The 27,575-nt window shown below is 43.9% G+C and overlaps 1 protein-coding gene across 1 annotated transcript in view; it reads right to left on the bottom strand.

Moving 5' to 3' along the window:
- Positions 1-3,219: 3,219 nt before the first annotated feature.
- LOC123755115 (uncharacterized) overlaps positions 3,220-27,575 on the bottom strand; it is a 77,104-nt gene continuing 52,748 nt past the window's right edge. Inside the window, exons 3-4 of the mRNA XM_045737595.2 lie at positions 20,911-21,038; positions 3,220-3,642 (exon numbers count right to left, since the gene is read on the bottom strand). Of these exons, the coding sequence (XP_045593551.2) occupies positions 3,469-3,642; positions 20,911-21,038 (302 nt within the window). The 3' untranslated portion in view covers positions 3,220-3,468. The remainder of the gene's footprint in view (positions 3,643-20,910; positions 21,039-27,575) is intronic.

Genomic DNA, 27,575 nt, shown 5'->3' with positions numbered 1-27,575 from the left:
TTTCCTGCTGATAGGAACATTGCCTATTCCCAGATTTTTCCATTTCGAATTGTTCAACTTTCTCTGTATTGTTGGTTTCGAGGTTTCATGGTTCCCGTTAACATTCACAGAACTGTGCCTTTGCCATTACTCTTAACTATTTCTGGGGTTTATTTAGGTCAATCGGGTGTCCTCGCCTGTGTGTGCACACTGCTTCTTCTCCTGCTGATTTTTCTCTCCGTTTCTGAGCCATATAACACAATGACCCCAAGTCCAGTTTTATATTTTTGTTTTCTTCTATTCAGACTAATGACGGAAAAGCCTTTCGTACTCTTCTTGATAAGATGAACTTTTTTCTTTACCCTGAAGAGTACACGTGATGATTTTTGACAAGTTAGCAGACGTAGAGCCTTTGCTTTCATCATAAGCTTTAATCTATTAACTTTATCTTATTTTACTCTTGAGGGCCACGATCCCCCAGTCGGGTTACTGGAGTGTATACTTTACACTGTGGTGAAGGGCACGTGACTGTCACTATCACTGTGTGGTCAGATATATTGGATGGGTTTGTATTCGAGAGGTAAGGTGAAAAGATTTCTTGTGAAGAAATTCTTATGATTTCTTCCATGAATCTTTGATTATTAGCAACTTTTGATAGTGGATGTAAAGAGGTCAGTGGCCAGACGAAAATTACTGGCATAAACGCTCATGACGAAGGAAGCAGAGACATGTGAGGTTACCATGAGGTGCTTCCGGAGCTTAGCGTTCCCACGGCCCGGTCGTCGACCAGGCCTCCTGGTTGCTGGACTGATCAACCAGGCTGTTGGACGCGGCTGCTCGCAGCCTGACGTATGAGTCACAGCCTGGTTGATAAGGTATCCTTTGGAGGTGTTTGTCAAGTTCTCTCTTGAACACAGTGAGGGGTCGGCCAGTTATGCCCCTTATGTGTAGTGGAAGCGTGTTGAACAGTCTCGGGCCTCTGATGTTCATAGAGTTTTCTCTCAGAGTACCTGTTGCACCTCTGCTTTTCAACGGGGGTATTCTAGACATCCTACCATGCCTTCTGGTCTCATGTGATGTTATTTCTGTGTGCAGGTTTGAGACCAGCCCCTCAATTATTTTCCCGGTATAGATTATTATGTATCTCTCCCGCCTGCGCTCAAGGGAGTACAGATTTAGGCTCTTTAGTCGGTCCCAGTAGTTTAGATGTTTTACTGAGCGTATCATGCACGCTCTCCAGGTCAGCAATTACTCCAGCTTTGAAAGGGGCTGTCATTGTGCAGCACACTCTACTCTTGAAAAGTATCGTCATCGGCTCAGCATTTCTAGTGTGAAAAGTTCTTGTTATCCAGCATGTCATTTTTCTTGCAGTTGTGATGGCTACTTTATTGTGTTCTTTAAAGGTAAGGTCTTCCGACATGAGTACACCCGTTACATTGCCTTTTCGTTCTATGTTAGGATTTGCCTGAGTTTTGTACGTGGTTTCCGTTTTTATATTTTAATTTTTTCCGTAGCGCATGAGCTGGAATTTATCTTCGTTAAACACCATATTATTTTCTGTAGCCCATAGAAAGACCTGATCTACATCTGATTGGAGGTTTGCCGTGTCCTCTATGTTGTCTACTCTCATGAAAATCCCAGTGTCATCTGCAAAGGATGATACAGTGCTATAGGTTGTGTCCTTGTCTACAATAATGTGCTACAATCAATGAACATAATAATGTGAACAATTGTGTGCTACAATAATTAACATAATAATGTGAAATAATGGATTTATGTCATTGACTATAGAGCAAAGATCATTCAAACTGTTTACAAGCTTCAGTGTTTCGTACTTGCTGAAAATTGTACAAATTTACTTTATTTCACTTAATATTAAAAGTCATTTAAGGAGAATGAATATTATTGCCTACTGAGTATTGTTTCTTAACATCGACCGTCAGTGCCTACTTTGGCTTTCCTCAGATTAGCCTTGACATAAGTGCACAATATTCTCCCACTCTGTTGTGTAGTGCCCAAACATGCCGTATATAATGATTACTTGAGAATAGTCCGAGTGTAGTCTACAAGGACCACCATGGCGTTCCTACTGGACAGTAGCCTGTGGAGGTCTTGGAGCTCTGGGAGCGGGAGGCGGGTGACGACCAGGAGCCTCGTCGACCACACCAGCAGGCGGCCCTTGAGGGACCACTGGGCGAAGGCGGCGAGGAAGGCGAGGTCGTCGCTCACCACCACCACCGTCACACACCACGACACCTGCCGCACCTGTTGACGTCAACATGGTAGACGTTATGTGGGAGTGACCTGCCCGCCTCAGTAGTGATGTGAGAGTGACCTGCCCGCCTCAGTAGTGGTGTGAGAGTGACCTGCCCGCCTCAGTAGTGGTGTGAGAGTGACCTGCCCGCCTCAGTAGTGGTGTGAGAGTGACCTGCCTGCCTCAGTAGTGGTGTGAGAGTGACCTGCCTGCCTCAGTAGTGGTGTGAGAGTGACCTGCCCGCCTCAGTAGTGGTGTGAGAGTGACCTGCCCGCCTCAGTAGTGGTGTGAGAGTGTCCTGCCCGCCTCAGTAGTGGTGTGAGAGTGACCTGCCTGCCTCAGTAGTGGTGTGGGAGTGACCTGCCTGCCTCAGTAGTGGTGTGTGAGTGACCTGCCCGCCTCAGTAGTGGTGTGAGAGTGACCTGCCTGCCTCAGTAGTGGTGTGAGAGTGACCTGCCTGCCTCAGTAGTGGTGTGAGAGTGACCTGCCCGCCTCAGTAGTGGTGTGAGAGTGACCTGCCTGCCTCAGTAGTGGTGTGAGAGTGACCTGCCCGCCTCAGTAGAGGTGTGAGAGTGACCTGCCTGCCTCAGTAGTGGTGTGTGAGTGACCTGCCCGCCTCAGTAGTGGTGTGAGTGACCTGCCCGCCTCAGTAGTGGTGTGAGAGTGACCTGCCCGCCTCAGTAGAGGTGTGAGAGTGACCTGCCCGCCTCAGTAATGGTGTGAGAGTGACCTGCCCGCCTCAGTAGTGGTGTGTGAGTGACCTGCTCGCCTCAGTAGTGGTGTGAGAGTGACCTGCCCGCCTCAGTAGTGGTGTGAGAGTGACCTGCCCACCTCAGTAGTGGTGTGAGAGTGACCTGCCTGCCTCAGTAGTGGTGTGAGAGTTACCTGCTCGCCTCAGTAGTGGTGTGAGAGTGACCTGCCCGCCTCAATAATGGTGTGAGAGTGACCTGCTCGCCTCAGTAGTGGTGTGAGAGTTACCTGCCCGTTTCAGTAGTGGTGTGAGAGTGACCTGCCCGCGTCAACAGTAATGTGAGAGTGACCTGCCTGCGTCAACAGTAATGTGAGAGTGACCTGCCCGCGTCAACAATAATGTGAGAGTGACTTGCCCGCGTCAACAGTAATGTGAGAGTGACCTGCCCGCGTCAACAATAATGTGAGAGTGACCTGCTCGCCTCAGTAGTGGTGTGAGAGTGACCTGCCCGCGTCAACAGTAATGTGAGAGTGACCTGCTCGCCTCAGTAGTGGTGTGAGAGTGACCTGCCCACGTCAGCAGTAATGTGAGAGTGACCTACCCGCCGAGCCTTGTGGACCACGTGGGAGAGCTGGGCTAGCGTCACGTTAGCGTCCTCCCCGCCCGCTGCCACCTCCCACACCGACACTCCCCAGGGAGCCAGCAGTTGGTCTTTCACCTGCCCAGGAATATTTACATATTTTAAAAAAAAAGTTGTATATAATGAATCCTAATGGTCTCAAACTATTCATTACCACACATGTCCAATGTTCTATTAATGCTGTACAACATGTCGATAATTTTGATGATGTTTATTTTTCTTTTTTTTGAGATATATAGAAGAGTTGTTACATTCTTGTACAGCCACTAGTACGCGTAGCGTTTCGGGCAAGTCCTTAATCCTATGGTCCCTGGAATACGATCCCCTGCCGCGAAGAATCGTTGTTGCAACCAAGTACACATTTTACTGTTGCGTTAAACAGAGGCTAAGGATTGATTTGTTAAGGATTTGCGCCCAGTAAATCCTCCCCGGCCAGGATACGAACCATGACAAGCACTCGCGGAACGCCAGGCGAGTGTCTTACCACTACACCACGGAGACTGTAAGACACTATTAGATTAGATTACACTATTAGTTATTAGAATCTCCAGCACGTCATCACCAGAGATATCCTCACAAACGACAATAAAATAATCGACAGTTGCAGCAACAATAGAAGATTGAACATTGGCGTGGCACTGCACATCAAAGCCACCCAGCCAACTATCAACATCCAGCTGGCACGCGTTTTTAAATAAATAAATAAATAAATATGTTTATTCAGGTAAGGTACATACTTACATACAAGTGACGTTACATTAATGGATTGATATATAGATAGAGCTAGTACATACAATGCCTAAAGCCACTATTACGCAATGCGTTTCGGGCAAGAAAAACATTAATATCTAGAACTTTATACTAATTGAGCATAAAGAATAAAAAGTGTTGAGAACAAATACAAATACAGATAATAAAAAAAAAAGGGGAACATGACTGAAAAAGCAGCACAAATACAATAGGTTGACAAACAGTGGTGATTAAACAAAAAAAAAACAAAATTACAGACATGGGTTGACAATAGAGGAGTGAGGTAGGTTTTCGCTCACCAAGATGAAGCATCAAGCATCCCGCCCCACCCATCACTAAATTGCTGGTGATTCCTAAGCTGCAGTGAGCCTTTTGGCTCATAGTGAGGTGCTTCACCTCACTCTCCAAGCAACAGCCTGGTGGACCAAACTCTCACAAGTCAAGTCTGGCCTCGGGCCGGGCTTGGGGAGTAGAAGAACTCTCAGAACCCCATCAACCAGGTATCAACTAGGTATCAACCAGGTATCAATCAATAACAGCACACGGGTAACTACCAATCCCTGAGTAATAGTCCAAGGATCTGTCACGACTTGACAGCTCGACTTAATTAACGAAGACTTTACGTTAAGGCTCGGCGTCACTGAGACCGCTAGCAAACGCCGATTAGTCAACACGATTACTAATCACCGCGTACAAAATCAAACAACAATTAACTACGTTAATTCAATACACTGACTTCAAGAATAATTAACGCTACGATACACTGACTTCAAGAATAATTAACGCTACGATACACTGACGTCTCAAGAATAGTAAACATGGAGTATACTGACTCCAGAAGATTAAACAAACGCTAGAATACTGAAATCTCAGGAGTACATAAACACAAAGTATACTGATTACTCAAGTTACTTAACGACAAGTATACTGATTACTCAAGTTACTTAACGACAAGTTAAACTGACGTCTCGAGACACTGAACAAAGTTACACTGACGTCTCGAGATATTGAACACAAAGTTACACTGACGTCTCGAGACACTGAACAAAGTTACACTGACGTCTCGAGATATTGAACACAAAGTTACACTGACGTCTCGAGACACTGAACACAAAGTTACACTGACGTCTCGAGACACTGAACACAAAGTTACACTGACGTCTCGAGATACTGAACACAAAGTTACACTGACGTCTCGAGATACTGAACACAAAGTTACACTGACGTCTCGAGATACTGAACACAAAGTAACACTGACGTCTCGAGATATTGAACACAAAGTTACACTGACGTCTCGAGATATTGAACACAAAGTTACACTGACGTCTCGAGACACTGAACACAAAGTTACACTGACGTCTCGAGACACTGAACACAAAGTTACACTGACGTCTCGAGATACTGAACACAAAGTTACACTGACGTCTCGAGATATTGAACACAAAGTTACACTGACGTCTCGAGATACTGAACACAAAGTTACACTGACGTCTCGAGACACTGAACACAAAGTTACACTGACGTCTCGAGACACTGAACACAAAGTTACACTGACGTCTCGAGATACTGAACACAAAGTTACACTGACGTCTCGAGATACTGAACACAAAGTTACACTGACGTCTCGAGATACTGAACACAAAGTTACACTGACGTCTCGAGTTACTGAACACAAAGTTACACTGACGTCTCGAGATACTGAACACAAAGTTACACTGACGTCTCGAGATACTGAACACAAAGTTACACTGACGTCTCGAGATACTGAACACAAAGTTACACTGACGTCTCGAGATACTGAACACAAAGTTACACTGACGTCTCTAGATACTGAACACAAAGTTACACTGACGTCTCGAGATACTGAACACAAAGTAACACTGACGTCTCGAGATATTGAACACAAAGTTACACTGACGTCTCGAGATACTGAGCACAAAGTTACACTGACGTCTCGAGATATTGAACACAAAGTTACACTGACGTCTCGAGATATTGAACACAAAGTTACACTGACGTCTCGAGATATTGAACACAAAGTTACACTGACGTCTCGAGACACTGAACACAAAGTTACACTGACGTCTCGATATACTGAACACAAAGTTACACTGACGTCTCGAGATACTGAACACAAAGTTACACTGACGTCTCAAGATACTGAACACAAAGTTACACTGACGTCTCGAGATATTGAACACAAAGTTACACTGACGTCTCGAGATACTGAACACAAAGTTACACTGACGTCTCGAGATATTGAACACAAAGTTACACTGACGTCTCGAGATACTGAACACAAAGTTACACTGACGTCTCTAGATACTGAACACAAAGTTACACTGACGTCTCGAGATACTGAACACAAAGTTACACTGACGTCTCGAGATACTGAACACAAAGTTACACTGACGTCTCGAGATACTGAACACAAAGTTACACTGACGTCTCGAGATACTGAACACAAAGTTACACTGACGTCTCGAGATACTGAACACAAAGTTACACTGACGTCTCGAGATACTGAACGCAAAGTTACACTGACGTCTCGAGATACTGAACACAAAGTTACACTGACGTCTCGAGATACTGAACACAAAGTTACACTGACGTCTCGAGATACTGAACACAAAGTTACACTGACGTCTCGAGATACTGAACACAAAGTATACTGTACGGGGTCACTGAGACCAGAGCAACAATACGCAATACTGACACTGAGTCACAACAATACGGGTCACAGGAACCGACAATAATTGCTGTCTTAAAGTCCCGCTACAGCGGTCACACAGAACAGCTATAGAGGTCTTTGCCTCACGTGCTCCCTCAGGGAATCGAACTCGGTCTCGCAAGGGAACTAGAAAGAATGAACACTGGACAGCTGAATAATTCAACACAAGGAATTTGCACATACGGAAGATACAGAGAAATAATATTTGAGTACTCAGGTTAGTTAATACCGGTATGACATCCACTCATAACCAATCTCACTCACTGCCCCAGCTGTTGATTGGTGCACACGCTGGAGATGACGGAGTGAGGGGGTGGTATGGGCTAGCTGGACACCACTTCCCTCAGGGTAGCGAGTGAGGGGGTGGTATGAGCTGGCTGGACATCACTTCCCTCAGGGTAGCGAGTGAGGGGGTGGTATGAGCTGGCTGGACATCACTTCCCTCAGGGTAGCGAGTGAGGGGGTGGTATGAGCTGGCTGGACATCACTTCCCTCAGGGTAGCGAGTGAGGGGGTGGTATGAGCTGGCTGGACATCACTTCCCTCAGGGTAGCGAGTGAGGGGGTGGTATGAGCTGGCTGGACATCACTTCCCTCAGGGTAGCGAGTGAGGGGGTGGTATGGGCTGGCTGGACACCACTTCCCTCAGGGTAGCGAGTGAGAGGCACCAGGGGGTGCCTGCCTGGTGAGGCGTCCCCAGGCCCAAGGCCTGGAGTGGCGGGGAGGTGTGGCTCCCGCGACAATAGAGGCGAAAGTCGCCTAGTTTTCCCACTAATAAACTTGGGCAACCTGCTCTCGCACAAGACAGCACATATATGACTTATTGCTTATAGTCACTATTCCGCTTATAAATTAGTAAATATGTAACATATTCCAAGCCATATTTTTTTCAAGGCACTAACTTTTTTTCTCAGATTTATTTGTGGGAACCGACCTGTGAGATTTATATTTATTTAATTTATATGAATTTATATTTACGTTAATTTGTATACTTCGATAGCAATTTGTATAATGTTAAGTGGACTGTATTTCTGCAATAATCTCATAATCTCACAAATCGATCCTCTACACATTAGGGGGGTTTATTATATTAATATATATGCAGCCAATCAAACTACAAGAATAGACTACATACATTGAAGAGGTTCCTTATCTTATAGTACAGCAGGTTAGTCCACCAGGTATAACTAGGGTGTAGACACCTAATTATCCTCTTTGAGGTAGCTTCCATATCACCCAGTAACTGGTGCACAAATCTTGCATCCTCGTCTTGACCTGTCAAAAGGGCGCTAGCTGTGAAGCCAGAAACCTAGTATATGACAAGTATTTCAGAGAAAACACTATATGGAACATTGAGACCTGGCTTAATTACCTTTAGTTTGAGGCGATTTCGCGATCTAACCGGGTCACCCTATATCCTGACATTAATGGCCATAAATGAATGATAAACGGGTTTCGGATAGACACTTAACTTGAATTTGTAGACAGCGTGTTGACAATGGTACACTTCTGGTTTCCATAACACTACGTCCAAGTAAAATTAACAGGAGCCGAATTTGCTCCCGTGTGAGCCTCTGGACTAGTATAAACAATGGCTGCCCTCCTTCCTCAGTCTGACGCCTGGCTTACATTGTCCAGATGTCCAAAGGTGATAGAAGGGTCACATTTACTCTACTTTAATATTGATAATTAAGTTAATTTATATAAGATGTTTTTATGATGGTAAAGTCCAAAGACTAATGTATTTAAGAATAATTCCCAGCAGAATAGCTGGTGAATTATAATAGTATGTGGTGATGATATCCCGTTTTCTTTAGATGGTAATTCCACTACAAGTTACGTTTTCTATGGGTAACTTGTTTATACAACACAGCTCTTATCTGTCTGTATGATTATTAAATGGTGTCGGATTTTCCGACATTATTAAACAATAGAGATTTTATACAAAATTTTACAATATCCTGAGTCACTTTACAATTTATTTAAATATTTTAGTTTTGTTTAATATTTTTATATAACTGTAATATCAATATAGGTATAGGTTCAGTACTAATTGTAATATCTTGACATACTAAGAAGGTTAGATTAAGTTGTGGTTTACTCTCTCTACTCCAAAACTCGGAAACCCAACTTACTGTTCCCCCTATTCCACCCTGGCTTTATACAACTCCTAATACAGCAATACAACTCGAAGACAACATTCCAAAGTCTGCACCAAACTCAGCCATAGCCTCAGTCTTTCTCTCAACAATGACAAATTGCTACCCAAATACCACAGCGATTCATACAGATGGATCTCGCATCATCATGAACAACGTACCCTCGGTCACTAGCGCTGTATGGATACCGGAATACCATCTCAAGCAGGGATGGCGGTTACCAAACCAACTATCTGTTTTCACAGCTGAATTATATGCCTTATATCAAGCTCTCTAATTAATCACAACATTACCAATCGAGACATATACAATCTGCAGTGACTCCAAGAGTGCGATTCAAGCCATTACATACTCTTCAACAACGTGCAAGGAGTTTGTTTACCCATGTCTTCAACTTCTTCATGAACATCGATTAACGGTTACGATACCTCTATCCAATGGGTCCCAGCGCATTGTGGTATTCTCCATAATGAACTAGTAGATCAACTAGCCAAAGCAATGCACAACACACCTCACATTACCCGTCATACAATTCTCCATGTTGCACGTAAAGGAGCCTTCAAAAATACCATCACCCAAGATTTTGCGACGAAATGGAAAACGTCATGCTCACCCTTGTACTATGGGTCCATTAAAAAGAAATTGGAAACTTGGAAACATGTCAGATATAAAAGCAGAGAAATTGATATAGCGATGACCAGAGTTAGAGTTTGGCTGGGACACACCAAACTAGCAGCACACAGCTCTAAGTACAGAACAGACATCAATGAACTCTGCATCCACTGTCAGGTGCCTGAAACAGTCGAACACTATCTCCTGCACTGCTTCCGACATTATAGTGCCAGAGTAAATCTCAAACAAGTACTTATTTCACTTAAAATACCCTTCACCATCGAGCATATATTAGGAGGCGGTGACCACTCGTTACAAGAAAAATACCAAATAGTCAAAGCACTGGCTAAATATCTGCAGTCGACCAACAAATTGGGTCACATCTGACCCGCGCCACATTTATACCTGGCGCCACCAACAGCTAAACACAGAAAACAACTGCCTCGTCGCAGTACCAAGGATCAGCTGACGCCATAAACACAACACACCGCCCTACGGTGCGGCAAGTCTCCATCTAACATACACCTCTGTTCTAGTCGCCGCTCCTCTGTCTACAGCACAACGCAACAAGCACTTTTGAAACTCTTATCATCCTCAACATAAACGCCTCTACCAACATCTGTACTGGTGCAGTCATCGGGAGGACAAACCCTTCATGCAAACTGCACCTACTATCAAGAAGAAGAAGAAGTTGTGGTTTTCTATTCAGCTTTTCAAGGTAAACTCAAATATTCACAATAAATTAGTATGTCACATTTGCACTTATTCATAAGTAAGATATTGACTATAAGCAAGTGCGAGAACGGGATGCAACGGGAATGCACTCACAGTTATACACCGGTTTACATCCTGGCATGATTTGTTGCTGAAGGCTTACTGAATGCAAGCTGGAATATATATGGGGGGGGGGGAGGGGGTGCCACGAGGGACGCCAGGAGCAAAATGGCGAGGACGGAGAATAACCAGAGTCCACGCTTACAGTATTTAAGATTTACACACGATCTTCCTCGAGCACTTTGGAATCACAACTTGATTCTTATTTCTCAAGTTACTGACAATAAAATGACGGATTGCTCACGGTGAAGCAGATAACTCACGATCACTTGGACACAGTCTGGTTGCGTCTGTGATTGAGTGATGCTGGCTAACGGCTAAGACACCACGTATCTTCGTTATATTTACTTCTAGCGACGCCCTTTCACAACCAGATACTGTGGCGGAGGTGTAGGGACGGCGGAGAGGTAATAAGCTGGCTGTATTCTTGATATTGAGGAGAGGAACCAAGGTCTTGGCCGGGACCAGGGCTTTCCACGTCTTGACAGTGCGCTTTCAAAACAGAATGCTCGCCCTTGGGCGGAATCTCACGCCCGCGTCGTTTTGGCTCGAGAAATACAGGCAGCAGCTCCCCTTGATGCCAGGCCCTTGACCAATCAGTGCCCGCGAGGACTTAAGGCGCACTCGTGCCGCCACCAATCACGGCGAAGCCGGCTGGTGACGTCACGTCACCGGCAGGGAACCGTTGACCACTTGAGGGAGTACCTTCACTCTCCTCACACTGTTGCTTTGGGGCAAACGTTACAGAATTCAGAGAAAACCTGTAACTATTCACTGAGAATACCTCCATTAAGGAGGGCTAGTTCTTTGGAATGCTGAAGGCATCCCCATTCGAATGAGGGGTAATTCGGCCTTCTGTCTTCACTAACAAGGAAGTTAAGTGTCTACAAGGGTGTGGACACAAAACAAGGGTTTTGTGCACACCCTGTCACATCTCTGAATTTTCTAAGGCCAAAATACCTTTTTCTTCTACTATCTAATAAATGTAAGCTAGCTGGAAGAGGGCCTAAATCCAACTTCTCACAATCTGACAGAACTCCCTTGAAGAAGTTTAAATGAGTATTCACGCACTACAGATGTGTGACAGATTTGCCTCAATATACACTAAATTTTAGAACCATCTAGTAAAGAAAATAGCCAAAGCCTTATTTGCTCAAACATTGCTCGATTTGTCAGGAAATCAAATGATTATAAATACCAGTTACTCAGATCACAACCTAATCACAATTCAAACGAACATCTGCAAGTGACTTTCAAAGTGAGCTTCAAATCAACAGGAATAGAATTCAGTAAGTTATTTTCTAGAAAAAAAATGCAACGTGTTAGAAACAAAATTTATAGGTTTGAATTTCATTCAAATTACAGATTAAAAATGGGATTTTGAGAACTTTTTGAAAACTGTAATGTGAAGCCACAACGTTTTAATAAAAAATAATCTTAATGACATTAAATAACATTTTGGCACAAACATGTTTAAAATGTTAATGCTATTGTGAAGATATAGACGCCGTCTGTTAGGAGAGGTGTGACAATGACAACGCCATCTGTTGAGGAAGATGTGACAATGACAACGCCATCTGTTGGGCGCAAACGACCCTCATTTTCTGTTACCCGGTGGAAGGTTGTGATTGTATTTGATCCCAGTGCAGTTTCTGTCTTTCTAATCACATTTTTGTCTGCAGAAGTGACGTGGTGAGTAACTTGGTCAACAGGCCAATACACGGGAGATCAGGGGCTAGATTCACGAAGCAGTTACGCATTTACTTACGAACGTGTACATCTTTCCTCAATTTCTGACGGTTTTGGTTACATTTATTAAACAGTTTACAAGCATGAAAACTTGCCAATCAACTGTTGTTATTGTTATAAACAGCCCCCCCCTGGTGCTTCGGAGCTCATTGACTGTTTAATAATCGTAAACAAAACCGCCAAAGATTGAGAAAGATGTACAGGTTCGTAGTGCTTGTGTAACTGCATTGTGAATCTAGTTCCAGGTCATTTTTTTTTCAGGGATAATCCTGCCCGGGCCCTAAGCCTCTGGCTGGTCCACTAAGTGTTTTACTTGGGCGGAGTATGATTATTTATGACTCGTATGGTCGCTTCAGTTAGATTTTGCCACATGTGTTTAACAACTTCTTCTCTGTTGAGTCTAAGTTGAAATCTTAATGGGTTTGTAACTGTGCACTGTGTTAGATAATGTTCCAGTGGTCTGTCGGGCATTTCTCCACAGTGCTGACATTTCCTCTCATCTTCCGGAACCTGTAAGCCTATTTCCCATGCACATGGTATCCAAGCCTGATGCGATGTAAGTGTACTTCTGTTGCTCTACTGCTCCCTTTCATCAAACCAAGGGTTCGTAGTTGGTTGAATTCTTGTACCAACCCGCAGATCCTGATGTAGCAACTGATGTGTTGTGGTCACTGTACATCTTTTGCATTGCTCTGTTTCTAATTTCTTTCTTAATCTGTGATAGACTCGTTGGTATGTAAATGTCTACATTTTTCTCTTAGTTGCAAGTTTTGCAGCTTCGTCTGCAATGTCATTTCTATTATTCCCACATGACTTTGCACCCAGTTGATAAGTACCCGTCGGCCTTGTCGTTTGAGTATTTGCGTTAATGATATGACATTTGTGATCAGATGTATGTTATCACATATGTGTTCTTGTTGCAAGGTTTCAATGGCGGTTCTCGAATCTGTATGTATGATAACATGTTGTCGGTGTTCAGCAAGAGCATGTTCCAAAGCCTTTTGAATGGTTAGCATCTCTGTTTGTAAAGTTGAACACCCATTTGAGAGCCTCCAACTATTTACAGAGTTTCCTGCTTTAACTGCAGCTCCGGTTTCTTGTCTCTGCCGGTCTACTGATCCATCTGTGAAGTAAGTGAAGCTGTTGGATGCCATGTTTGCTTCTATATGCATCTGTGCAATGTTACGTAGCAGATGAGGATGTGTCTGGTTCTTCTTTCCTTCAAGAGCCATAATCTGAAAGTCTGCTGGTGGAGATTCCCAAGGGGCTTGTATAACAGTCTGCATGTATTTCATCGACACCCTTCTCAGTGACTGTGTTTGTTATATCGAATGTATTGATGGTGTTTATCGCACAATGGGTTCACCTGTTGCTATTGGAGGCTCTTCTGTCCACAGTTAGTGCTGTGAGCAATCAACGTAGCAATCCCTTTTACCCTTATTTCAATCGACGTTAGCTTGGTTTCTAATCTTAGGTTCAGTATTTTAGTCCATCTGGGAGCTCCTGTTATGATTTGCAATGCATCGTTTTGAATAACCTCAACGTTTGCCCACTGACCAGGAGAAAGAGTGAGTAAGGCAGGCGCTGCATAATCAACCAGGGAACGAACGGCGTGTATGTAAAACATTCTCAACACTCTGTGTCCCGCTCCTAGACGGGGCCCTGTGATTGCTCTCATTATATTTAGTCGTGATTTTGCATTCTCCTTTAGATATTGAATTTGCTTGTTGAATGTCATTTTAAAATCTATCCACACTCCGAGATATTGATATTGTGTAACCCACTGAAGGTTAATGTCTTGAATGCGTAGGTGCCTGTCTGGAGTGTTGCCGCCTAGTCTCATTGCCTTAGACTTCTGTGCAGATATTTTTAGCCCTAAAACGCTGCATTCAGATGTTACTTTATCTAATGCACCTTGTGCTTTATTTAGAAGTGAAGGACCTGTAATGACTAATGCTATATCATCAGCATAGCTTAGCAATGTAACCCCTTCTGTAAATGTCATGGTAACAAGGTTTTCCATAAGGATGTTAAAAAGACTAGGACTGAGGACTCCTCCTTGTGGAGTCCCATTCTCGTGCAAGTGGTAGTCCGACACTTGCTTGCAACTTTACTCTGGCATACCTGTGACTTAGGTAATCTTGAATCCATGCTAGCTTTTTCCCTTTACACCTTTTTTAACTAAGGTGTGTAGTATTGCTTGCGGGCTTGCAAGTTCGAATGCTTTTTCTAGATCAAGGAAGATCACTATAGCTGGACCGAGTTAACTGTTCCTAGTAATGTTGCTATGCAGTTGGCAGTACCTACTCCTCTAGTGAAGCCAAATATGTGTTTATGCAGGTCTCCAGTCTTCCACAGCAGCCTATTTAAGACCATCCGTTCTGCAGTTTTACTAATGCATGATGTTAATGAAATGGGTCTGTAATTGCCAGGTTCTTTCGGCAGGAATCGGTATGTGTATGCTTTCTCCAAGAGGTCGGCAGTTTGCCTTGTCAAGATGCATTGATGACGTCCAATATTCCTTGTTCTCCAGCAGGACCTGCATGTGCGATCATTGAGTATGTAATGTTATCAGCACCTGGTGCAGTGTCCTTACCACCTTTTTTGGCTCTGATTAGTTCTTGTTTGGTGAAGGGACAGTCACATTCGTCATTTATAGCTATGCTCTCATGAATGACTGTCAACCTCTCTGTTTTAATTGTTCTTGCTGCCTTCGGACCATTGCAGGAAGCTGATATGAAGCTGTTTTTTGCAATTGGAGAGCAAGTCTCTCAGCCTCCTGCAATGGTTGAATACATGCTGTGGTCGGGCTGGTCGACCTGATATAGTTTTAATCTGACCCCATGTCTTGCCAGACTACTATGTTCATTTAGAGTTTGACACCACTCAAACATCTTGCCTCCTTTACTTCTCTAGAAACTCGTCTTGCTTCAGATATCACCGCTCTTAGCAGAGTTCTTCCTTCTGGTGTGGGGTTTCTCTTTAGATGTTTTCTGAAGATTTGACTATGTGGTTCTGTTCTTTAACTTCATTACATAGAACCAATAGTTCTCTCGTTTTGTGTTTCCTGTGATAATGATTGGAATACTTTATTTGCAGCAGCTGCAATGGCTTCCTGCAGATTGGTCTCGTGTATGTTCAAATCCTCAGGTGGCGTGTATGTTGCATACCATTTTTCAAGTTCTTCTTGGTATATATTCCAATTGGCCTTTCTTAAATTCCACCTAGGTTGTGCAGGTGGTGTAGGAGGTCGTTTATGTTTAGTGTTGTGACAGTAGCATAGTGGTCACTGGTGATCACCGGGTCTACTTCCCACTTCGCCTGATGCTTGAGTGCTGTTGAGATTAATGTAAGATCAAGGGAACCTCCTAGAATGTGAGTGGGTTCTCCAGTGTTGAGAAGTGTAATTTCAGGTACTTCTCGCAGAGCTGCAGCTAAATGGCGCCATCTGCATTGGCTGGCCCAGTCGCACCTAACTCTTGATGATGAGCATTAAAATCCCCAGCAATAATTACATTTTCCTGCGTGGCCAAGGCAAGCACTGCCTCTGCTTCTAGTTTACGTCTAGGGGGCTTGTAAACGTTGTATATGAGGAGCTCAATATTAGCCATATTCACTGTTACTGCTAATACCTCTACTCCATCCCCACATGAAACTGGGTCTATTTTCTTGCTGGGTATGGTGTTCCTGACTAGGGTCATTAACCCTCTTTGTCTCCCTGCTCATACGGTATAACATAGTGCTGATATCCAGCTAATCTGAAGGATTTCGTGGCTGGGAAAAGAGTTTCTTCCAAAACGATTATATCTGCTTTCATGCTGATTGCAGCCTCCTGAAGTGTGTGGTTTTTATTTCCAAGACCTTGTATGTTCCACTGCAGTATTCGTAATGGCCAGACGACGGTTTCGGTTGGTGTTGCCTGTTCTAGTAGAACTCCTCTTCGGATCGACCTTATATTCTCCACCTCGCATGTCGTGTCGCTGCAAATCGGACTGCTGATTATTCGTGGTCATCCCCGGCATTGTTGGAATTGTGCATAACTGTGGTCCATCGCTTTGTTGTTGGTATTGCTGCATGTCGGACTGCATTGATTGCTCGTGGCTGTTTCTTGTGTTGTTGGAACCTGTGCATCTCTGCTGTTCAATACGTCTTTGTTGGTGTTGTTGCATATCAGACTGCATTGGCTGTTGTTGTCTGTCTCTTGTGTTGTAAGATTCTGTTGATCTTGGGTGGTCACTGCTTCTTGCAGTTGCTGTTGTAAATGTTGATGTTCTGGTGTCTTGACTACCGACTGTTGTTGGTAGTCTGTATGTCCATGTTGCGTTGTTTGTCCTCTTGTGCTCCGTCTTGTCTCAGACTGTTTCTTGTGTAACTGTGGTCTGCTGCACGATCTTGTCCATTATCACACAAGTGATTTCTTGAGTCTGTTGCTGTGAGGCGTTCTGCGTCACCTGTAGGCAATTGATAATGGTCTCTGCCATGATCTTCACGATGTTTTTCAGCTGGACCTCGGGGTAAAACTGTATATCTGTTGTGTTGATTCCGAAAGTAATTGTTTTTTGCTCTTTTGCATTTGCTGTATTTCTGCACACTTTTGTGTATTTTCTGATTTGGAATTAATAGATTCGGGAAATTTTGCTCTGTGAGTGTGTGTCTGTTGTGGCTGTGCACGAGTGTTCCAGACGTTGGTGTTGGTGTATGTAGTGCTGGTCTGTGTGTTTATCCTGGCCTGAGCTGTCTGCACTTTTTCTTTCCGTGCAGAGCAGGTTGTGCTCCAGGCATGATGTTTGCCTCCACAATTTGGACATTTGGCTGTTGTGGCCTGGTTTGCCTTGTGCTTGCTATACAGTCTTTGGTTGGATGTCTCAGGCTGCACACTCCGCATCTCTCCTGTCCGGTGCAGCGTGATTGATGGTGGCCGTATTTCTGACACCTGAAGCGCAGGGTTCCGGGACGTATGGTCTCTGTCGGTATGTTCCCCAATTTCCAAACTGAATGTTTCTGGCACATGTCCCATGACGGTCACCAGAACCTGACGTGTCGCTGCCTTGTCTACTTTTGTGGCATCGTTCCGCATTCAGGATTTGCTTGTGTTCTAGTACTGGATCCAGGGGAAAGTCGATTGGGTATCCCAAAAGCACGACTCGTGTGCGTCTTTCTGAAGGGTCCAGCTTTTCCAAGCATACAGGTTTCCCTTGCAGGACTCTTACTTTTCCAAGTAATTTGCAGTCTGTTGGTCTTGTGGTGTATTATTATTTCTCCTTTCAGGTTGACTGTGATGGAAAGTTTGAGCTCGGTTGTTCTTTTTCCATTGCCGTTACTACTCCATATGCTGTAGGAAAGTGGTCTGTCTGCATTATCTTGAATTTTGGAAGATGTGCAGAGTCTGGCGATGTCTGGTGTGAGACTGGTGGTGTCCTCTCCTGTCTCATACTGTTGTCCTGTGGCTGGGCTGTGGAGAGAGGTACATTGTCTGACACTGGCTGGTGTGAGACTGGTGCTGTCCTCTCCTGTCTCATACTGTCGTCCTGTGGCTGTGTGTGGACAGAGAAGCATTGTCTGACACTGGCTGGTGTGAGACTGATGCTGTTCTCCTCTCTAGGTCCATTACGTCTGCTGTCTTGCTGGTAGAAGCAAGTGGTGAAGCCTCGATAGCAGTTTTCTTCGGTGCCTGCTGCACATCGGTCCACCGTCCCTCCTCGTCTGAAAGCTCTCCATTTCCTCTTACTCTTAGCCTTCCCCATGACTCTCTCCACGTAGTGAGGACCGAATCACTGCCCTACCTAATGCCTGAGACACTCCTAGGCCTGGAGAAATTCATTCCTCCAACGGAGGTCGTAGAATGATTCCCCAGGTGGAATCAGGGATACCTAACACCTAAATGAGCTGTTTGGTCTACCTTTCCCTGTCAGGCTCAGTACACCTTCTAAGGTGCCCCTTGTGGCAATGCCCGGGGATATCGCCTCGCCCTTCAGGGTAGGACTCTAAGTGACCTGGTCAGTGATACGGTCCTCAAAAAAAAAAAAGTGCGGTACGAGAGTTTGGGTCGCCTGCGTACTGGTTGGCAGAATACCAGTCAGCTGGACAGCAGGTAATCAACAACGTTGTTTCTCCATCATTGTAGACGAAATCGGAATTGTTTCCTTCAAAACAAGATATTGTCTGGGTTTGGAGTACTGATGTATTCTTCCTCACAAAACCCGATGAATGGAGCTGATGGGTGCTCAGAATCGTGAGTTTTTCCGGGAACAAATCCGTGTGCGGCCAGCTAGCAATGGCGCCGGCAGCGAGTCCCACGAAGCAGTTACGGATGTTCTTACGAACGTGTGCATCTTTCCTCAATCTCTGACGGCTTTGGTTACATGTATTAAACAATTTACAAGCATGAAAACTTACCAATCAACTGTTGTTATTGTTATAAACAGCCTCCTGGTGCTTCGGAGCTCATGGACTGTTAAATAATCGTAAACAAAACCGCCAAAGATTGAGAAAAGATGTACAGGTTCGTAAGTGTTTGTGTAACTGCTTCGTGAATCTGGTTCCAGGTCAACTGATCACATGAAAGCTCTGGCACACAGTTGGCTACTGACTCATCCTGTTCCTTATATGATTGTTAGTTAAGAGATAAATAAAGGTAATTCCCGGGGATTCATATAATAGGCTCATGAAATGAATGGGGTCTCTAGGAGCAGGCTTCAGATGAACTGATGTAGGATTCCAGCTCTTGCTTGCAGTTTCCCTAGGTATTTTAGTCGACAGCCCTAATGAACCCTAGTGTTAGATTTAAAAAAAAAGAGAGGGAGAGGGAGTGGCAGATAGACAACCAGACGCACAGCGAAACAAATTAGACAGGCAGTCAGACACACACACAGAGGCAGGCAGACAAATTAGATAGACAACAAATAAGAAAGATGGAGAGACAGAAAAGAACTGAGAGACTGATAGACAGAGAGTCAGACACATAAATGAAGAGAGATAAAGAAGAGGAGAGGCACAAAAACAGATAAAAAGAGAGACAAAGAGATGGGAAGGCAGGGGGAAGGGAGGAAGGAGGGGATGCGGGCAGGACCAGTGACCACAGGAGTCCACAGCTCAGGGCAGCCAGAGTCACGACAGCGTTCTCTAGGGTTGGCCATCCAGGCCCCGTCAAGCACAACCAGTTTTACACTCGGGCCTCCCACACACAGCACGAGTATTATTGCTTGCCTGTATGTTCTCACTACACATACACAAACACACACACACACACAGATTGACAGAGTGGACATATACGAAATGTTCACACGGAATAGTAACAGAACGAAGGGACATGGATGGAAGCTGGAAACTCAGATGAGTCACAGAGATGTTAGGAAGTTTTCTTTTAGCGTGAGAGTAGTGGAAAAATGGAATGCACTTCAGGAACAGGTTGTGGAAGCAAATACTATTCATAATTTTAAAACTAGGTATGATAGGGAAATGGGACGGGAGTCATTGCTGTAAACAACCGAGGCTCGAAAGGCGGGATCCAAGAGTCAATGCTCGATCCTGCAGACACAACTAGGTGAGTACAACTAGGTGAGTACACACACACACACACACACACACACACACACACACACACACACACACACACACACACACACACACACACAGATACAACCTGGTGCCTGTAACTGAGGTAAGATCGAAAGTATTAAAGGAAGCGACCGCTTATTTCATTGTGGTGCAGTTTGAGATGAAGTTATTATTGTGGTTAACTGTGTGAAAGGTCTTACACAGGTAAACAAATATGCCTATGGGGTATTTGTTTACCTGGCTTCATATTTTATCAGGCTTTATAGAAGGGTTTTATCAGGCTTTATATAAGGCTTTTATCAGGATTTATATTTTATCAGGGTTTATATATATATTATCAAGCTTTGTATAAGTGTGATGTATTACAGCTCTATACAACAAATACCTCTATGGGGCATTTGTTTGTACAGAGTTGCATCTATCAAGTTAAGCATATTAATTAAAACATTATTGGTGCTATAATTTGAGTGGGACTACAAAGACTCGAAATTGCTGAATGAGAGGTAGTCGTCTATATTGATTTGGGATGTTATTTTCTTGCGATGTTATGTACTATGAATATTGTTATTTATTTAAGATCATCTCTGGTCCCAGTATCTGGGAAATATTAGCGGTGGTTGAAATGTTCTCTTCATAGTGTGATTTTTGAGTGAGCTCTGACGGACTGGATTATTTAACATAATATGGCAGCCTTCTTCTTAGAGACCTGAGTCAATCAGATCATATTCTAGCAGACTTGGTTTTCATTGATCCAAATTAAGAGCACTCATAAACACCAACTACTAGATTTGTGCACTCATACTGAAAACTGCAGCTTAAGGATTAACTTATAAAATATGATATTTATACGAATTATGTTCAATATTGTATTTAAATGTGCAAATATTTATTTTCTTAATTAGGTATATGCAAATATTTATGTGTTTAGATTAATTATTTAACTCGTCAACGCTTACCTTGTAGACATCAGCAGCGGGTGTGCCACCGTCAGTGAAGAGCTGGATGGAACACTTGGCACTGATCACCCGAGACAAGACTGCCTCTACTGCCTTCCCCGCTAGCATCAGTGTTGAGTACTCACCTCCTGAGGGGAGAAGGGTTTCCATCAGCAATTTATATCTATAAGTGAAAATGTCTGTTATGTCTGTCCAGGGCTGCAGGCGAGACGCTTGAGGCTAGCCTTACGGAAGTCTTGCAGGGTGATGTATGATTGTAGGGCGAGTGTTATACGGTGTTTGGGACCAAACCCGCGTGCAACTCTTTAAGAAGGATCTTCTCTTATTGCGAATACCAGCCACGCCTCTGACGCCTGAAAGGGAGGTTTATTATCCATAGAGTGATTTCATCAGATTTTCTGGCTGTTACCGATGATGAGTCATCGACGATAACGTTGATACTACATTACTTGAGCTTGTTTAGTCACTGGGAAAGATAATGGGAGGAATAAGGTGAGAACTGGAAGGATCGAGAGAATGGGTAGATAAAGGAAGAGAGAATGGGAGGAATAAAGGAAGAGAGAATGGGTAGATAAAGGAAGAGAGAACAAGAGAGAGAAAAAACAGAAGAAGGGAGTGGAAGAGGGAGCTAACAGTGAGGAGAGAAGTGGAAACAATGGAATGGAGGGAGGACAGGAGGGGTGAGAATGGGGCATAGAAAAATAGACAGAGAACAGAAGAGAAAGAGATAGAGAGAAAAAGAAGGGGAGAGAGGGAGACTGTCGGGAAGAGAGAGAACAGAAAAAAGAGAGGTAAAGAAAATGGAATTGAGGGAGATTGGGAGAAAGGGAGAAGTGGGAGATAACAGAATGGAGAGAGGGATGTAAGGAGGAGGTTATTGAAAGAGAAGCTGAATTAAGGAACTGAATGTTAAGTTTGCAATTAAGATAACCAGAGATCCCCATTACAATGAAATTGCCAAGAAAAAACTGAGTTCTGTGCTACTTACAGCAGGAAACAGCAATAGCAAAAAAAAAAAAAAAAAAAAAAAAAAAAACATCATAGATCAGTCTGCTACCTGGAAGAACTTCACCTGCTTGAGCAAGCCCGTGATCTCTTGCCTGTAGAGAGGTTACCTCCCTGAGAGGATGACTCATGCAAGATTATCATCAATGAGATGACAACGAAAAAGTCCAACATGATACCACAAGAAATGAGTCACAAGTATCTTGATTTTTTTTATAAAGAAGCCAGAAATTAATTAGATCAATTCTACACCAGTGGGTCATCTAAGCCTATCAATGGCAGGGCTGCTGCAGCATACATTGTAATTAGGAACAATACCTCTCAATACGGAAATGAAGAAAAAGCACGTATTGAGAACTATGCCTCTTCAACGCAAGCAGAGCTGTCATTGTTATGGCGTTAAGATTCCTTGAACGAAACACTAAAGGTGCAATGATCTGCTCTAATTCAAAAGCTGCACTACAAAGCCTTAGTAAAAATCGGGCAGAAAATCTTGGGATATCGCTGAAATCAAGAGAACTGTGAGTGTACAATCTAATCAGGGAAGAGTCTTGAAATTTGTGTGGATCCCCTCCCATGTTGGAATGTGTGGAAATGAACGAGCAGATGTGCTAGCTACTGAAGGCACTGAAGGAATCCTATTGAATACTTCATACCCAACAATCTTCTACAAATTAGAGGTATTATTATGCAACATCACCGTGACAAGGTAACTGATGAATGGAGGATAGAAGAACAAATTAGTGAATCTGTACCCTGGTATAATATGGTTTCAGCTGGCAATCACAATCATTATTGGCAAAGAGGAATTGGCCACAGGAATTGGTAATCAGTAATAGCAAGAATCCGTCTTGGATTCAAATATCCATGGAGATTCGGAATAGAAACAACAGTTGAGCAGCAGAATCTGTAGTGAGAGTGATGGACACCGCCTTGACCGCTACCTGAGAGAATGTGAACATCTGAGAGTCATTAGATATATATATGTAGAATAATAAACCTCACATTGTTTGAGTTAGGAAAACACTATTTGTCGAATATCGATACTGTTGCAAGCGATGAGTCACAATAACGTGGCTGAAGTATGTTGACCAGACCACACACTAGAAATTGAAGGGACGACGACGTTTCGGTCCGTCCTGGACCATTCTCAAGTCGATTGTGATGAGGAGGTAGGGACAGGCATAAATAGGCAAGAGAGAGCTGAGGAGGAAAGTCAGGTGTAGGGGATAGTAGTAATGAGAACTGCAGCAGGCCTATTGGCCCATACGAGGCAGCTCCTATTATAACCACCGAAGGAGATAGTAATAGGAAAAGAAGAGGATAGCAAGGGAGCGTAGGAGAAGACAATGAACAGAAAAAGGGAGAAGAGAGAAAGAAAGGAAAGAGAAAGAAAGAAATGGAAGGGGAAAGCTTATGTTAAGTCACGTTTGTTAGAAAGATTAGAGCATTTGAGTATATACTGTGAAAGGGAAGAGTCCACAGCAACAAAGCCAGGACTCAAGTTCATGTTGGGTACATTGTTATAAGAGCCGATTCTACAAGACGGCGTCTGTGTAGAGTAGAGGCAGGAAAGATTATTTTGGAGGAAGACCAATCAATGGGATGATTAGAATCCCTCACATGGCAGAAGAGAGCATTGTTAGTGTCTGCAGACTTAACACTTCTCTTGTGTTCTTTAAGTCTGTCATTCAGTGTACGGCCAGTTTCGCCAAAGTATTGGAGAGGACAAGATGAACAGGAAATAGAGTAGACACCAGCAGCATTAGAAGCAGGAGGAGCAGTGTGAACTAGATTGCTACGAAGTGTGTTAGTTTGTCGAAAGGCGAGTTTAATGTCAAGAGGACGAAAGGTATTGGTAAAAGTTTTGAGTTCAGATATGAAGGGAAGGCATAGTACAGTGCTACTAGTGTTGGAAGCAGGTTTAGGATGAAAGAAATTTCGTTTAGCTTGAGAGTGGGCACAGTTGATGAAATGCAAAGGATAACCAAGGCGAGAGAATGATTTGTAGATAAAGGCAATTTCAGAATCAAGAAACTGAGGGTCGCTGATGCGTAGAGCGCGGAGGAAGAGAGAGACGAGGACACTTTTCTTAACAGAAGGAGGATGGTAGGAAAAGAAGTGAATGTACATGCCACTATGCATGGGTTTACGGTAGACAGAGAAAGAGAACCCAGACACAGAGCTGTGAACATGAACATCAAGAAAAGGAAGGAGGGAATTAGATTCCCACTCAACTTTGAAATGGATAGAAGGAGCCAGATTGTTAAGAGAGGCGAGGAAAGGCTGGAAAAGATTAAGGTCATGAGGCCATAAAGCAAAAATGTCATCAACATAGCGAAGCCAGAGAGAGGGACGAGTATCAATAGAAGGAAGAAGAACAGTTTCGAAGTATTCCATGTAGAAATTAGCAAGAACAGGGGAGAGAGGGGAACCCATAGCGACACCGAAAGTTTGAGTGTAATATTTACCGTTGAAAGAGAAAGAGTTAGATTCAACACAGAGTCTAATGAGATCGAGGAAAACGTCAGTGGGAAGTGGGAGAGGAAGGAGACCCTCTGACGCCTTCTGTCTGAGGAAAGAGAGAACGTCATCGAGCGGAACATTAGTGAACAGAGAGTCGACATCAAGACTAAGCATTTACAAGAGGGTTGCAGGCGCAGTCTTTCTATGAAGTCCTGAGAGTGACGAAGGTGGGCAGGGGAAAAAGTGCCAAGGTAAGGTGTCAGGGTTTTAGCGAGCCAGGAGGCAAGAGGATAGCTGACAGAGCCCCGTGAAGAAATGATAGGACGAAGAGGAACACCAGGTTTATGAGTCTTAGGAAGACCATAGAAATAAGGAAGAGAAGGGCAGATGACACGGAAACGTTTAATGAGATCAAAGTCAGGAGGGCAAAGACTAGAGAGCTGTCTTAGTTTGCGGTTAAAGGAAGTTTTGAGGCGATCCAAAGGGTTAGAAGTCAGAGGAGCATAAGTGTGAGAGTCAGAGAGCAAGACATCTGCTTTTCGGAGGTAGTCCTCACGGTCAAGGACAACCACCGAATTGCTTTTGTCTGAAGGAAGGATAAGAATAGAGTTGTTAGATTTCAGGGAGGCAAGGGCAAGCTGGAAGCGACGAGGAAGGTGGTTATTTTTAGAAAACAAGCTGTCAAGAACGGGGATAAGGGCCCCTCTAAAGGCAGACAGGTCCGAAAGAGTACTAGAGTTAGAATTGACAAACCTGTCAAAGGAACTAATGAGATCAATGCCACAGCGTGGGCCAGGGGAAGTAGCAAAAGACAGACCAAGACCAAGAAGTTCTTGCTGGTGCTTAGAAAGAGAGTAGGACGAAAGGTTGGTAACACAGTCAGAGAGAGAGTATTTGGCCCAAGGACTGTTGGAGATCAGGCGTTGAAGTTTGTTGTGTAGTGTGGAGGAGTGGTGGGAAGAGGAGACGTGAGCAGTGTCAAATGCAATTGGAAAAATGATATTGCATAGATCACTGGGAAGAGAAGAGGACAGAAAGCGTTGCTGTTGACGAACAGCAAGAAAAGCCTCGTCAACTTGCAAGGAGGTGGCATGAATAAGTTCTTGAAGAAGAAGGCGGGCATGTTCAGGGAAAGGAGATCCCGAAGTGTTGAACTGGAGAAAGTGAGATAAAGAATGAGGGAGAACTTGCTCAGCAAGACAGTCTTTAAGAAACCTGAGCTGGTTCTTTCGACGCTTGGCGGCAAGAAGGGAAGATTCAAAGGCGCGAAAAGGCCGTTTGAAGGAAGGTAGAGCATCAAAGAAATTAAACAGAGTAAGACGCGTACGTGTGGTATCCATATGCAGGCGATGAGTCACAATAACGTGGCTGAAGTATGGACCAGACCACACACTAGAAATTGAAGGGACGACGACGTTTCGGTCCGTCCTGGACCATTCTCAAGTCGATTGTGATGAGGACAGGTAGGGACAGGCATAAATAGGCAAGAGAGAGCTGAGGAGGAAAGTCAGGTGTAGGGGATAGTAGTAATGAGAACTGCAGCAGGCCTATTGGCCCATACGAGGCAGCTCCTATTATAACCACCGAAGGAGATAGTAATAGGAAAAGAAGAGGATAGCAAGGGAGCGTAGGAGAAGACAATGAACAGAAAAAGGGAGAAGAGAGAAAGAAAGGAAAGAGAAAGAAAGAAATGGAAGGGGGAAAGCTTATGTTAAGTCACGTTTGTTAGAAAGATTAGAGCATTTGAGTATATACTGTGAAAGGGAAGAGTCCACAGCAACAAAGCCAGGACTCAAGTTCATGTTGGGTACATTGTTAATAAGAGCCGATTCTACAAGACGGCGTCTGTGTAGAGTAGAGGCAGGAAAGATTATTTTGGAGGAAGACCAATCAATGGGATGATTAGAATCCCTCACATGGCAGAAGAGAGCATTGTTAGTGTCTGCAGACTTAACACTTCTCTTGTGTTCTTTAAGTCTGTCATTCAGTGTACGGCCAGTTTCGCCAAAGTATTGGAGAGGACAAGATGAACAGGAAATAGAGTAGACACCAGCAGCATTAGAAGCAGGAGGAGCAGTGTGAACTAGATTGCTACGAAGTGTGTTAGTTTGTCGAAAGGCGAGTTTAATGTCAAGAGGACGAAAGGTATTGGTAAAAGTTTTGAGTTCAGATATGAAGGGAAGGCATAGTACAGTGCTACTAGTGTTGGAAGCAGGTTTAGGATGAAAGAAATTTCGTTTAGCTTGAGAGTGGGCACAGTTGATGAAATGCAAAGGATAACCAAGGCGAGAGAATGATTTGTAGATAAAGGCAATTTCAGAATCAAGAAACTGAGGGTCGCTGATGCGTAGAGCGCGGAGGAAGAGAGAGACGAGGACACTTTTCTTAACAGAAGGAGGATGGTAGGAAAAGAAGTGAATGTACATGCCACTATGCATGGGTTTACGGTAGACAGAGAAAGAGAACCCAGACACAGAGCTGTGAACATGAACATCAAGAAAAGGAAGGAGGGAATTAGATTCCCACTCAACTTTGAAATGGATAGAAGGAGCCAGATTGTTAAGAGAGGCGAGGAAAGGCTGGAAAAGATTAAGGTCATGAGGCCATAAAGCAAAAATGTCATCAACATAGCGAAGCCAGAGAGAGGGACGAGTATCAATAGAAGGAAGAAGAACAGTTTCGAAGTATTCCATGTAGAAATTAGCAAGAACAGGGGAGAGAGGGGAACCCATAGCGACACCGAAAGTTTGAGTGTAATATTTACCGTTGAAAGAGAAAGAGTTAGATTCAACACAGAGTCTAATGAGATCGAGGAAAACGTCAGTGGGAAGTGGGAGAGGAAGGAGACCCTCTGACGCCTTCTGTCTGAGGAAAGAGAGAACGTCATCGAGCGGAACATTAGTGAACAGAGAGTCGACATCAAGACTAAGCATTTACAAGAGGGTTGCAGGCGCAGTCTTTCTATGAAGTCCTGAGAGTGACGAAGGTGGGCAGGGGAAAAAGTGCCAAGGTAAGGTGTCAGGGTTTTAGCGAGCCAGGAGGCAAGAGGATAGCTGACAGAGCCCCGTGAAGAAATGATAGGACGAAGAGGAACACCAGGTTTATGAGTCTTAGGAAGACCATAGAAATAAGGAAGAGAAGGGCAGATGACACGGAAACGTTTAATGAGATCAAAGTCAGGAGGGCAAAGACTA

The sequence above is a fragment of the Procambarus clarkii genome, chromosome 28, assembly GCF_040958095.1.
Source record: "Procambarus clarkii isolate CNS0578487 chromosome 28, FALCON_Pclarkii_2.0, whole genome shotgun sequence".
NCBI lineage: Eukaryota > Metazoa > Arthropoda > Malacostraca > Decapoda > Cambaridae > Procambarus > Procambarus clarkii.
The sequence above is the reverse complement of the archived record's forward strand: the minus strand, read 5'-3'. Positions and strand labels throughout refer to the sequence as shown.